The sequence below is a fragment of the Arctopsyche grandis genome, chromosome 2 (assembly GCF_051622035.1).
Source record: "Arctopsyche grandis isolate Sample6627 chromosome 2, ASM5162203v2, whole genome shotgun sequence".
In the NCBI taxonomy this organism is placed as follows: Eukaryota; Metazoa; Arthropoda; class Insecta; order Trichoptera; family Hydropsychidae; genus Arctopsyche; species Arctopsyche grandis.
Window position 1 is genome coordinate 27,817,484 of NC_135356.1, and position 16,080 is coordinate 27,833,563.

Sequence of the window (16,080 nt, forward strand, 5' to 3'; positions counted from 1 at the left end):
TTGATAATAAATGACAAGACGATTAGAAGACATTGTAAAAAAGGAAGTAGATAGAGCACGTAGTGATATAAATATAAATATCCATATGCATAAATGAAAATAGATATATGCATATAAACATACACATAACTGCATACACAGATAAAGATATGGAATTATTAAGCAAACCATCCTTGGTGATACCAGTTGAAATGCAAAGGTATACATGGACACAAATATAAAAACGAACTCGTACCTTTTTTAGTTTATGAGTAAAATATATGTAAATAGCATAGTTATATAGTAATAATAAAAATATTAAATTATATAGCCATACGTACATAATTGTTTGCACATACATTATAATATGTGATGCAGACCAGTAGACAATAAATTGTAATTGTAAATTGTAATTATAATTGTATTGCATTTACAAGCTTAACACATTGCATACATATGTAGTGGATCGTTTGAATATCGTCAGATGAAGTGTCTATATTTTTCAAAAATTGTTCTGAAATAAAGATTATTTCAAAATGGTTCAGATTTCAAGTACGTGTTGCAATATTTTAAGGGTTAATTCAAGTTCAACGCGTATAATGCAATAGTCACGCAAGTGACGAAGACTTGTACAAAAACGGGACAATCTCTGTGGCCATTAGCGACGGGGATGTTGACAATACATTTTTTGACAAAAATAAGTGTAAATAAAATATTTTAAATCATCTTTAAAAAAAAAAAATTCTACATCCTAGCCATACATTTCCTTCAGATGTTGCCATACACAGTTTGCCAGAAAGTATACAAATTGAGAATAGTTGATTTCCTCTGGTGAAATTTAACGTAAGATTGGGACCGTTATAACGGTCAAAGGTAACACGTTATCTTTCGCATATATTAAATATATTAAAATTTATTTTGTTGAGAAAATAATAGTGATACAGTAAACTTTAAACCTTTAAAATAAACAGTAATCAAAATCAAAAGGATACAATAAAACGTTTTCAAATCGTAAGCTTCTTACACATTGTACAATTACAATTGCTTTGAAATGTAATCTTTATACAATATACAAAATAATATATATATATATATATATATATATATATATATATATATATATATATATATATATATATATATATACATATATTTATATGGGAATGGGTGTCATTGCAACACAATTATTTCAAATGTGTTCGCTGCCTGCGTTTTTCCGACAAATGGGAACGGGAACGAGAATGGGAACGGGAACGAGAACGGGAACGGGAACGGGAATTGCATGCATTATTGTGGCATTGCAACGTATGTCGGGGTCAGCTAGTATTATATAAATTCGTGTATATATTCATATATCGAAAAATGGCTCCAGAGATCTTCACAAATTTAATAAACTTTAAACCACTCAACTAGACTTTATGATAAAAAAATACGAATCAATCAAGCGTGAAATCTCTCATCATCTAATCGAAAATATCTGCAACTCAGCAGATGATTTATTTATGACTACATGCATGTGTATGTTTCATTAATCAGTATGTGCTAAATTGAAATGGTGTACCAGAATCGCCTCGAGGGAAAACGGGGATGTACTAGGAGGTACGGTCACGTCAGCTAATTTGTTGTGCACACTCGGGAAAAATCTCCTCGGGAAAATTTGATTAATTAAATCGCAGCGCTTCACATACGGGAAGGGCGGTGTGTGGGTGAGTATTTTAAAAATTTTAACCGAAAATAAATATAGACGTAATAAAACGTATTGAAGCGCGAAAAACTGCTGCTCCGATCACTTCAGCCAATTATTTTATACTCTGCCTATTTAAATTGCAAAATTTCATATCGATTAATTTTTGCAAATCATTAAAGAATTATTTAATCAAAAAATCAGTATAAAATAGTAAACAGTCAGTACGAATGTTATTATACTGTATAATTGTATTGTAATGTGATTTAACAAAGTTGATTCATATAATTTTTTCAAAATAAACACTGACCATTTCGTTTAAATACTGACCATTAATTATACTGTGACGGCTTTGATAATAACCGCTTACCAAAAATAGTACCCAATAGAAATAACAACAAAACCGGTATTTTATTTTATTTCACATAGACATATACCAGGAAGGCTTGACAGGAAGTCCCCAATGCGCCTTCCTGGACAATTAATACAAACAATGCAGCATTTTATTATTACATAAATCACTGTATTTTGAGAGGCTGAAGAACACGAAATAACAATTAATTAAATAATCAATCCATTGAGACATCTATGGATTTATATTTGTACATAATTTTAAGGAACCGTTTCAACAATGATCAGATAAAATTGGAAAACTCTGATAAGAAACAATCGATTTGGAGTCACAAATCTACCCTCTTGGTGCTAAACATACCTTTGAGCCATATTGCTGGCTAATGAATTTATTGAAATGTTTTAAGCATAAGGTTTTTTATACCGAACGTCTACGTATGATATTTATGCAGTCTAATAACTGACCGAAATTTGAATAAAATTCTGACCAATGTACATATTTCTATACTGAAAATTTCCAATGCATCGAAAACACATTTTAAACGCAACGATGAACTAACTCCGTATGAAAATGCAAATTTATGAAATGATTTCATAAATGCAAATTTATGAAATTTTTCGCGCGTCAAATATGTAGAACACCCAATTAGCGAGTTATTTTTTTTTAATCTGAAAATGAAGTTATGAATTGGGAAAAAAATAGTGCGATATATACGCGTGTATGAATTGCGATTTTGCATTCAAATTCGCGTAGAGAAAGACGGGTTAATATTTAACAGAGGATCGTCGTCCAACCCAGAATTTAGATTAAAGTTTTGGAATGCAGTGCCGGAGACTGCGGATGTTTTTAATTTTGCGCCATGATATAATTAGGACTTGATTATAATTTAAAAGTGGGTAAGTTCATTGTCGCAAAATTAAGTCCGGGTGTAATGAGAATTTATTACAATCGGAGATATTCTGCTTTGTACGTATGTATGTTCATACATATACATATCGACCTGTTGCATTCGTGTTTTTCCTTTGTATGTAATGTACATACATAGGTACATTACATACAATGTCGTAGAAATATCGTTCGAAATCTAGTTTGAATGTTTCATTTACATATCCATCACAGCTTTATATATTAATTGGACGAAGGAAAACAGTATTGCGTCGAATACATTTGCATCACAATAAAACTCTCACGATAAAGACATCGCGTCCTAGAACACAATTGTTAAAACTGCACAAATTGGCTGGATTGCATTATTAATACAGTTCCGTTTCTGTTTTCATATTCTCGAGCAACTGTTAGAAACACAATGCAAAAAAGTTGAAAGTTCGTACTTGCAATTTGAGAATCAAATTCCTTTCCAAAACCACCGGGTAAAATTATAAAAGAAAATGTAAGCCAAACGAATTTACAATTGAAAAGACGGCTGATTGGAGTGAATTTAAAATACATAAATACCGTTTTGATACTCGATATATTTATGTAAAATTGGGCCTTGGCCTCACGGACGCGATATGTGCATACTTTCAATTTAAATTTAAATAATAAAATATTAACGTATTTGGAAATTTTCGAATTAAACGACGTTCTGTCTGTCAATCCACTCTTAAACACGCAACACACTGTTTTGAATTAAAAATCAGACTCGTCACAGTCTCCCACCCGATTAAAGAAAATACACATACATACATATTTAAGTAAACTAATCTGGTAATAAAATTCTGGCAGTATAATTTATTTATCTCAGGGAAATGTTGTATTATACATACATATGATCCGTTATTTTATATTTGAAAGTGGCGGAAGTTCAATTTTCAGTTCCAAAAACACTATTTCTGTTTGATCTACAAATTGTTATCAATTCTTTTTATTACAGGTCACTAGTATTTTTAAATATTGTTAAACACAAAAAGTTATATATAATGTTTTGTGAAATATTTATCGAAATGAATAAAAGTGGACTTATGCCACTTTCTAATATAACCGGTCATATGTATGTATGTACATACATACATATTTATATAAAATTTATACGAGTACGATTATATGATTTCTAGAAAAATTACATTCTTTTTGACTATGAGACGTAATTAAAAACAAACCATGTTGTATTTTCACACTTCAATCCCTTCAAGTGAAAAGTAAAACTATAAAACTTTTGCTGCAAAGCTCGAGCTCGGAAAAAAACCGAGATACATATGTACATACTTCGACGAACATCTGAACACTTTAATATGTAAATACATGTGTATCCCGTTTAAAATATATGTTACTTTTAATATGTATATATGTATTTGGATGGGCAATGTGTGTGTGTATTATATGTATATATATATATATATATATATATATATATATATATATATATATATATATATATATATATATATATATATATATATATATATAATATAAGCCCACGTGCCAAATTTGGCGTCTGATAAATATGTATTTCAAACACGTTGCCTAGCTTCACTGGGGGATTTTGTGGATCGATTTACGAGCGAGCCATATTAAAATATGCAAATGCATATTATTTAACGTCGCTTAAATTTTCCGGACTGCAAATCTGAAGAACTAATCGGATTCGACGAAATCGCAAGGCCACCGAGCACATAACACGCCGAGGCGAGCATTTATGTAATCTAATAAAATTCAGCACAGAAATCTAATCCACGGAAAACTGTAACGACTTCAACGTCCACCGCGACGAAAGCTCGGTTAGTTTCTTATTTTTTAAAATGCTCCGCGGTTGCACTGAAAAAATGTGTGGAGTCTGATCTATCAAATTTAGCCGTAGTTTTTTTCAGCATCCGATGTCGCCACCGTATTTGAATATTTTTGATCGGGTTTTCAGGACAAACACCAAATTTCATGCAAAAGTAGAAAAAAATACATACCCTTTGATAATATGGATATCTCACTTGGACCGCATCCGCAGAGTTGCTGGCGGACAGCAATTGAAAATACAGCTGTTTTCCTGGAGACATTGCAACCATCTCCAAATGCAGATAAAACCTCGTAGAACGCTTTCGACCCCATTTTCCTCCTCTCACGTCTATGAACATCACCTCGGAAAATTTCAACGGAGACTCCAACTGCCATAGCAAAATCTAAAAAGAATGAAAGCAATTTTATACACAATGAAAATCAATAACTCTCCTCCCTCATTTCGGCACTTTGACATTGATAATTGACTCCGACTTCTGATATATGTATTTAGGTATATACAAATACCAAAGGCGGTAAAGGATAAGCTCTCTCCTGCTGGACACCGGTCAACACAAAGAGGCTATTAGCGATATTAATGGAGCATGACCATCAAACCATGATCCTCGATTGCTTGCCTCGCATGCATCCTTTTTATCAGAAACATCAAAAGGTTTCAAACACATGCATACATACATACATACATCCGCAGATACATGTTTGTATGCTATGCAACAAGTATGTACATATAAAGCCAAACTATCTGGTCGTATACAACACCGTGCAGAGATGCTGTGAACTGACGTTTTAATTGAATTTTAATAATCCGATCAACGTAACTCAGACGGATTGAAAATAAGTACAAAAAAATCGCCAGACTATTTGTCGTCATTGAGAAATTTCTCACAAAAGAACTTGCATTGAAACGGCGTAGAAGCCTTTTTCCCCGATATGATTTCATTTGAAATGTGATGTGCAATAATTGAAACGTTCGCTTGGAATACGAAGCAGGTGAAAATATAATACGGCGACGCATTCATTTTCTTGTATAAATTTACAGATGTTTAGCACTTTCAAATCGATAGAAATAATTCAATATTTTGTACAAAGGACTTCACTTCAACGAGTGTTACATGCAATGTGAAATATTTTCCCATTGAATATTTTCAACCTTTCAGCGTATTTTGCGAAGTGAAAAAAAAATCATATCGGAACGAATGCATTTCCCTATTTTCGAACGTCAAACAAGAAATCTCGACTCGATAATGTATTTTGTCATATGATAATGCAGTCTTCCTTTTGAGTCTGGACGTCGACAATACATAACTATGCAACTTCTTTATTGAATAACTCAATATTGAATTTTTAACAAAACACCTACCAACATCCTTCACAATGAAAACATATACACGACGAGATACTCCCGTAATAGAAAGTTTGATATTTGAATATTAAAAATATATTTAACGGTGTCCGTTCGAGTAAATATGTACATTCGAACCGGTTTGTATATTTTCCAACAAATCAGGATGAAGATAAATGTTTGTCTGTCTGCTTTGAAAAGTACTCTACTTTAAATTTACATAGATCCTTTGAAATGTTTTAAATGCGTTTTTTTTCTCACGATTTTCAACCGCGCGGGCAATGTTGAATAATTCGCGTAGCTAAATACATATTTATAGAAAAAATGTTTACTATTCCTAGTAAATGCATTCGTTTAATGAAAAATGCATTCCACATAGGAAGTATACGAATCACTCGGAAATTCAAACGTACATATTTGATTAGTTACATGCACATAGCTATCTATGTATGTAAATACATATATATGGATCAGTTAATTTCAACATTTGGATTATAATTTGACGTGTGGAGTTTTATTGCGTTACTACACACAATGAAATGATCCTTTGGAACCATAAACGAAATGATCTTTTATAGCATGAACATTTTCATTAATCCAATGACAGTATCGACTGACTGAATTGAAAATTAGCCAACCAAATACGTATGTATATATTATAGTTGCAAATAATTCATTTATATTTATATATATATATATATATATATATATATATATATATATATATATATATATATATATATATATATATATATATGACAAAATATAAATATATACATACATATATATATATAAATATGACAAAAAAGAGCATATGTAATCTCATTATTATCATAATTATTTTCTACTTTCATTCTTTTGATGTCGAACACAAAGCCTAAACTCAATCTCACGTACTTTTCGTATTTTCATATTAACCTCGGCTCGGTTAACTCTCTATGCGTGTACGTACGATTTTCCAGTCGGAAAAGCTCCCTAATAAAACTGAAAAGATAGGAAAAAAGAAAATGAGATACGGATTGCCTGGAACGTGCATTTTTCGCATAGCATTTTCCACTCGCAGTCGACTCAATAAAACCAGCCAGTTTATTCGACACAATTTTTCCGATAAAACGTGAATGTTTTTTCTCAGGTAAATGCATAAATTCAAAATAAAAAAATTCTCTGTCGCTAAAATTTATTTATTATTCATTTAAACTACCGCTAGAAATCGGCTTCAGATTTAATTTTCAAGCGAATATAATCAACCGAGTGCTTCTATTGCCATTAATATATGAGCCGTTGTATCTGAAAGTGGCAAAAGTCCACTTTTCTTTTCTTTCTTTCTTTTGCGAAATATATTCAATGTATTTCGCAAAACACTAAATATAATGTTACATGAAGAAGTATCTGTATTAGAGATAGAAAGGTTAATGGTAGAATTACTATTGAAAGTGGAGTCAAAATAGTTAGTAAATAACAGCAAAAATGGTACAGATTTCAGAACCATGTGAAGCCGACTTATTTCCATAATACATTACGGAAGGATATGAAGAGGAGGTATTTATTTTTTGAATTTATATATGACCAAAATGATTTAGGATTAGTTTTAATATTATTTTGAATAAGAGAAATATAATTTCTAAAGCAGATAAAAGAATATTTTTTAATTCGAGCTCTTAATAGTGAAAAACTTTGATAATCTAAGGGATTTGAATAAATTTTAAATTTTTTATGGAATTTGTTTTTTTCTTTTATTATTTTAATAAGAGACGATGTAAACCAAGGGGGATATTTGGTACGTTTAGATTTAAGAGTAAAAGGGACGTGGCATTCAATAATATTTTGTAAGGTATCGTAAAATTTTTTACAAGCTAAATCAATATTTAAATTGGACAAAAGTGAATTCCAATTGATATCGCTTAAAATTGGAATAATTGTAGCATAGTCAGCTTTTCTAAAGAGGAAAGTTTTATTATAATTATAATTCAAGGGTGAAGATTTGTTGTAAATTATTGAGATGCAAAAGGATAAATGATGAGAATCTTCATGGATTAGCGTAGAGTCAGCACGAGAAATATATAAGGGGAAACTATGTACTAATAGCTAGGTCAAGAATACGACTATTAGTATTTGATAAATAATTGTATTGATAAAGTTTATTATAAGATTTATTTAAAATAAATCGATCCTCTGGATAATTGGTTATTAGATCAGATACTTTATTTAAATGGGTAACTAATAGAGTTTGGTGAGAATTACCAGGAGGAATATAAACAGTACAGATATTTAGTTTAAAAAATTTAGTGGTAATAGTAATCCAAAGGTCTTCTGTGGAAGTTAACCAATTATTTTGAATGACAGAGGGTAGATTATTTTTCACAGCTATGATTACACCACCACCAAATATTTGGTTATGAAGAGAATAATCTCTGTCACGTCGAAACACCTGATATCTGGCATCAAAAAACTCACTATTATTGAATGAGTCATTAAGCCAAGTTTCTGATAGACAGATAATATCATAATTATTAACTAATACATTTTGAAGAAAAGAGTCAGATTTAGTTCGGAGACCTCTGACATTTTGATAATAAATGACAAGACGATTAGAAGGCATTGTAAAAAAGGAAGTAGATAGAGCACGTAGTGATATAAATATAAATATCCATATGCATAAATGAAAATAGATATATGCATATAAACATACACATACTTGCATACACAGATAAAGATATGGAATTATTGAGCAAACCATCCTTGGTGTTACCAGTTGAAATGCAAAAGTATACATAGGCACAATTATAAAAATGAACTCGCACCTTTTTTAGTTTACGAGTAAAATATATGTAAATAGCATAGTTATATAGTAATAAAAAAAATAATAAATTATATAACCATACGTATATAATTGTTTGCACATACATTATAAGATGTGATGCAGACCAGTAGACAATAAATGCATAGATAATTATTAGGCTATTAAAATTTAATATCGTACTTAGTCATTTGATTTTGCAAAGATCTGATTCTTTTGAGATTTGTATGATGTTGGAGCTTGCACTTTTTCTAATCATAATTTTGCAATCTTTAACCCACAAGTACATAGGCGTAGTTATATTCAGTTTTCAATTGGCGTGCTCGCTTCAGTAATAATTTATTCGTTGGCGTAGGGTGGTGGGCGGGCCTGGAATATTGATATCCTTGGTGGTGATGCCGCGATCAGCAGGTCCTTTGACCACTGATGACGTGTGCACAGTGACGCCCTCTCGCTGTTGCTGTTGCTTTGAACCTGCAACGCCCTGGGACGGGTGCGGGTGCGGTTACGGCCGCACACGGTGTATGGTGTCAATATCTGTGTCGCACAACTTGTGACCCACGACACCACATATAATATAGACACTAGATTTTCACCCTTTTTCATGGGTATGCCGGATATTTCTACATTGTTTTTTCTACAGAATTGATCTTGCAGATTGTTTTCTTGTTTCAGTTCAATAATAGTATTTTGCGCCTCAATCAAACCTTTATTTACATCAGAAAAGCAGGAAATTTTCTTTTCAGCAGTGGTTAGTCTCCCATCAAATTCGTCAGACTTAGCCTCTATTGTGAATAATTTATTGTTTATGTCTGTGATTACAGATTTTATGTTTTCAAACTCATTTTTCATGGTATTAAAGTCTGCTCGAAAGCTTTTAATTGCATTAAGTATATCAAATAAAGATGGCTGAGTCTTGAGAACTGAGCATTAGCGATGAGGACTGAGACGGCGGAAGGGGGTTAGGATGAATACGGCAAGAAACGCATCGCCATTTTTCCTTATTCTTTGACGTCATTTTTTTGTATTTTGGTTCCGAAATCCCCACACAATCATGGTGGTAAGGTTCTTCACAAAGCTCGCACAGCACATAATTAGTCAACAACACAACACTTTTGCATTTATAGCAAATCATTGTTAAGTATTATTAGTTATTAGCGTCACAATTTATAATTTAAATAAGAGAATATTCTCAAAATTTCGCACAAAAATATGTATGAAATAAATAGTTTTTTGTTTAACAATGTTGCATTATGCTGTAATGTTGTAAATATGCTCTGGGTTCGAGAGTTAATATATAATTTCAGAAATCAGTTTGATCACGTTCGTTGCCAAACGAATATTATTTGAAGAAACAAAAGAACTTTTTTTTTTATTTATTTTTTCTTCTTCTTTTTTTTTCCAAGTGAAAATTTTCTTTAAAATATAACCTTAGAAATCAGTTTAACCACTGTATTTAATCACAATTGCAAAAAACCAATAATATAATAAACCATCAAAATTTTAATGACTTGCTTTGAGAATTTTGAATCGCCAAAGATAGTAAATAAGAGATGTTTTTAGATATTTTATTACTGTATATATTAATCAATACTCGACACATTATGACAGGGTGAAATGTTTTTCAGTAGTTGAAAAATGAAGGCTCATAAAACCATGTAGTTTTATTGAAAAGTGTTTTGAACGATATTGAGGATGTGAGTTTAATCTTAAATTTGAATAAATGAGATTATCAGAAACGATACGCGATGGAGTTGAAAATCTGTACGTGGAAAATCCATCGCATGGTGATGAAATTAATTTTCCGGCCCACGCCCGCCGTAGCCGTGAAAAACAGTCGGATGAAAACTTCAATTTCAATTTCAAATTTCAATTTCAGGCAATTCTCTATAACATTAATTACCGTGCGATTTTAAAACAAAGAGGGGAATTATTTTACGCAGTTCGAATTCGATAAATATTTCAAACGAAATTGTATTGCCTTAAGTTGGGTCGACTTTGCGTAAATATTAAAATAAGTAAGCAACTTGATTATTTATTAAAACGCCGCATTTTCTAGGTATTCGATCAGCTTTCTTGCGTAATCAAAATTTATATATGTAACTTCGGAAGGACGAGATCGAAATGAAATGTAATAAAAAAATGAACATCGTACGTTTTACTTAAATTGTGAATGAGTATTGCGAACGATACTAAAATGAAATATTCTTGAATAACTATCGACATGCATACATTTTTGTACTCGCTTTTGAACTTGTTATATTATTCGCGCAATAATTGAGCATATCGATAGACTAGTACTTAGTTTTATCTGTTAGTCGATACCTTGAAATTACACGCTTTCATTTTGTGTATTTTTATTATCGAATTACGGTCAATTTCAATGTGTTATTTGATATTCAGTGAAGTAAAAAAAAGGCTGATATCAATTTGAAATTTTTAAGTATATATTTTTCGTATGTATATTTGTACATATGTATATGGAAAAAATCGCATTAATAGTTTACATGCATATGAGAATTGGTATATATTATCTGTTGGTTTGAAAATATTTTGATCGAGTTTAAAGCTTTAAATACATGGCTTGGATTATTTCATGTGCATTCAATGTAATTATGAACAAATGCATGTATGCACTTAAAAAGTACCCCAATAAACGATACAATAGAAAATTCAATATTTTTCCCACCATTGAAATATGCACATAAGCTTTAAGCCGATCACGTTAAATTAAATTTCAAAACTAATTGCTTCAAAAATTTGCATGTTGTTCAAAATTGGCTTTTCGCAAAACACTCACAATTTAAACCGATGCTTTCAATACATTGTTTCGACGATAAAATCGATAACCAAGAGTTAAAACAAATTAGTAAAATGTAGGTATAATATTGTGATATGTTTGTGTACAACGCTTCTAATCATTACTGGATTCAACAGTAAATTCCATTGTGATAATTTTCTGAAAATTTCAGATGCATACCGACTTCTGAAGAAAATTCAAAATGCGATCGAAATGATTGAGTTGACCTTTCTTTGTCTTTGGACCGTCAAAGGAAAACTAAATTGCTATTATTATGAAACAAGGTAATAATTTTAATATGATAATAAAACTTAATACGAACCAACAGTTAAAATAAACTGACTGTTTAATTAAAGTGCTAGTAATCAATATATAATTGTCGATTTGATTTATCATAGATTAGTGCATTCTATCAAATATTATCATCTTCAATTGAAATGAAAACCTGTTGAAATTTATAACTGCTGGGTGACAGTTTGGAATAACGTTTCCCTACTTTGTATGTTATTATTTGATAGTTTTAATTGATCTGCTATTATAATGCTATTGTTGTTGTTTTTTTTTTTATTATGTATAAAAGTATTTTTTCTAAAGTGTTTATATGTATATATATTTATATTTTTCTAATCTCGCTGTACTTTTTCGACCATCGTGTCGCATTAGGGACTCTTGTATTGTCACAATGGTCCAAACTTAAACTTAAATAAATATATTATTAATAAGATACCGTATTTTTGGCATTCATTTCAATTTTATACCATCATGATATTTCATTTCGGCAAATAAAATATTCATGTCATATATATGTACTTATGTATCATATTTGACGCGTAATTTTGTACAAATAAATAAGAAATGTAAAATTACGTGAAATGAAAATTATTCTAAAGTAGTATTATAAGAAAATACGTATGTAAGTACATATGTATATCTATTGCGAATTTTTAGCATCATTAAAAATACGGGTCTGTAATATTTGCACATTGATTATATAATAATAACTGAATGGGGAGCTTAACGCTACCGACCAATTAAATACAAACCTAATATAAGCTACATTGGATATATTATGTACATAATTTATTTGGCTACAATGTCAATTAATTGACATTCAAAGTGAAACTTTACAAAATCGTATAATAAATTACATAAGAAGTGTTTTCAAACGATATTGTTTGAACATATGTACGATCACATTAGGTAGCACTATTTATATTGATCATGTGTGTATCCATATGTACTTATGTACATATATATTAGATAACGCACATTATCCCGTTCTTTTATTTGCCCAACGGGAAAGTGAAGTGCACTGAATTTGCATTCAATTGAAATAAATGAAATTCAATCGATGAAGAGACGGAATCCCTCCATGTAACTTTAGATACAAACATACGTGCCTTTCTTTCATTTTCACACTAACGTAAGTGTAACGATAAAATAGAGCGGAAAATAATAATATTAAAAAAGTGGAAACAAAACACAACAAAAGCGACGATAGTGTATTCGCGTGTGCGACCTCTTATATATGCATATGAATATTTATTTATATACATGGAGTCCTTAAGTCACGCATCCTGCTCGTGTGTTTCTACCCGCGAAATAATTGCCTTCGTATTGTGAAGTACGACACACAACAGTGGCTTTTAAGCATTTTTTTCGAGTGCCCCCTCATTTTTTTCAACAAAACCGACCTAAATTTGTACATATTATTCGTTGTTAAAAACTTTTTACTTTATCTATATATGTACGTAGTAACAATGATCTAAGAAATATGAGGTTAGTAAAAATGGGAGTGTGTCTGTGTATTTTAGAGATTTTTTGTACACCATTCGTCATATCGAACTGAAAGTTAGTATCGGACACTGATATTCTCATCGATACGACGTTAATTTTTTTCAAATTTTAAGTTGACTGGAAATGGTACCTCCCCTTATATGTACATAGGTATCCTCTTTTTTTAATTCAATTATCTCCCTATCTGCTAACCAAATCAGTCTGGATGTTTTTTTAATGTAATATAAATTATAAATTTCATACCTTAATATTTTTTAAATATTTTTACCTCAACCGGAAGTAGTACTTTTACCCTAAAGAATCGAGGTTTTATCATTTTTTTCTCAGAAATCTCTTGATTTATTGAATTGAAATTTCATATCTAGAAGTTTAAGCTTAATAACAAGTTATATATAAAATTTGGTATCATCTGTTAACCGGAAGTGGCATTTTACTTTTGTTCGATTATTTAAATTTAATTCTTTTATACGCTAAGAGAATGTATGCATGTTAAATAATCACAATTCATATAAGCAATACAAATGTATTTACATTGGGATGGATGGGCTCAAAGAGTTTGATGAAATTCGATAGTATTCTTTTTGATGGAAATTTTAAAAGTCAAATATGTAATATTGAAATTGTTCAAATTGAAACTATTTCGTTTGATTATTGGTGGCCGAATATTTTTTCTGTATATGAATTGTAAATGTATCACAATTCCAAAATATGATGGGTTCAAAGAATATAAAATTCGACTTTTCGATTCCGCTGGCCATTTTGTTGTTGCCTTGAGTTTTGAGAGGCTCTGATTTTTTTCTGCGTGATTTCTAAAAAAAGCGTGATGTTAATGAATCAGAAATTGGAATCTCTCATTTGAAAAAATCCATACTTAAGTCTGAATACCTAATTAAAGTGAAGAATTCGGCTGAAACGTGAGACGAATTCTATACGTCGATATTGATACTAACATTTCTCCAAATACTGATATAAATGAAGGTTAAGAAATGCTAAAAATATTATTAACCATTCAAACGAAAACGATTTAAGTACTTATATTTAAGGTCATACATGTTGCGATTTAAATAATCAATAGCATATGTACATATTTCCCTTTTAATATTTCTCACTTTTTAATTTTTCTTAATTTAAAACAGTATTTATAAAGATGTTAGCGATGAGTCTTAATAAAATTCATACATGTATCCTGTCTTTTAATAAGCTGTAAAGAAAATTTTAAGAGCCATTGAAATTCAAACGTTTGAAATCGAATATAAATACATATAAGAAAGTAATCGATCGTCAGACTTTTTCACCTTATATCTTTGATTACGGTTAATATTTATCATAAAATTTTAATCTCTGACTGTATGTTAATCGTTATCGTAAAAATTTATAAATTTCCATAGGAAATATAATATGTGTGAATTCAAAAACAAAAGTTAGTTACATAGCAAAGCTGTAAATGCACAATTTCTCTCTGTGTGATGATAAATTCAAATTGTACAAAAACCACAACACATTTCAGAAAATCAATTTGAACTAAATGCAATTTACCGGAAATTCGACAAATAATTTCAAAATGTCATAATTCATATGTGAAAATTATATAAAAGGGGCAAAATTTAATTTCGAAAATATTTCACAGTCGGTTCTCTCACATTTGAAATGATTTCAATTAACACATGTCGAATTGGTTCCCGAAACGAATTCATTTAATATATGCACCATTTTAATGTGGAACATTAAGCCTTATATGTGCGGCTTACAAAATCATTAATAAGCCGTACATTATATTTGTACATATTTTACAACGAATTTTACATCCGATTATTAAACAGAATCGACAGTTTAAAAATAATATTATAAATATGCGGTATGAAATTCGATAGAAACACCTGTGATGTTTAATCCCGTTTATCATGTAGGATGACAGAGATGGATCAACAAAATAAATGTACAGTACAAAATGGAAATACGATAAAAAAAATTACATTCAACAGCTTTTGAATAACCTTGTAAGACCTTGTAAAAATAAAAATGACTACAAAAAAAAGGGAATTTATTCTCGATTTAATAACTTGATACTCCGTTTTAATAACCACTAACTTCAACTCCCACCCCAACAATCAACAGACAGATTATTAGCAATATGTGGACACACACGGCAATGGAAAACAAATGCGAAACATCCCCATGCGCAAATAGAAGTTAATAATGTATTGAATATATGTGTAAATAGACTCGATGGCGAAACATCTATTTGTCGCAAAAACTCTTTTGTACATATTAATCATATTTTAGTTGGGGCTTACCCAGAGGTAACTGCAAAATGGCGTGTTCAATAAAACAATTTCAAAATTGAATTACCCTGAAAACGACTCTTTTAGTCATCTTAAAGCGATGAGTGTGAGATGAATATGTGAAGTTCTATAGAATTTCCTGTTGAAACGTGAAAGTGCTCTAATTATTTGAGCAGTCGGTGAAAATATGTCAGTTTTCTTTGACTTTTCTTAGGATACGGAGCAATGATTTCGCTTCTTCTTGAAATGTGAAACGGTTATTATGATTTAAGAAGCTTTTCAGAAATATTCAAAGTAAAATAAGTGAAAATCTGTCAGCT

At 30.5% G+C, this 16,080-nt stretch overlaps 1 protein-coding gene across 1 annotated transcript in view; it reads right to left on the minus strand.

Moving 5' to 3' along the window:
* mfr (ferlin family C2 domain-containing myoferlin misfire) overlaps positions 1-16,080 on the minus strand; it is a 143,842-nt gene that overhangs the window by 83,775 nt on the left and 43,987 nt on the right. The window contains exon 4 of the mRNA XM_077445072.1: positions 4,913-5,125. Coding sequence (XP_077301198.1) covers positions 4,913-5,125 — 213 coding nt within the window. The remainder of the gene's footprint in view (positions 1-4,912; positions 5,126-16,080) is intronic.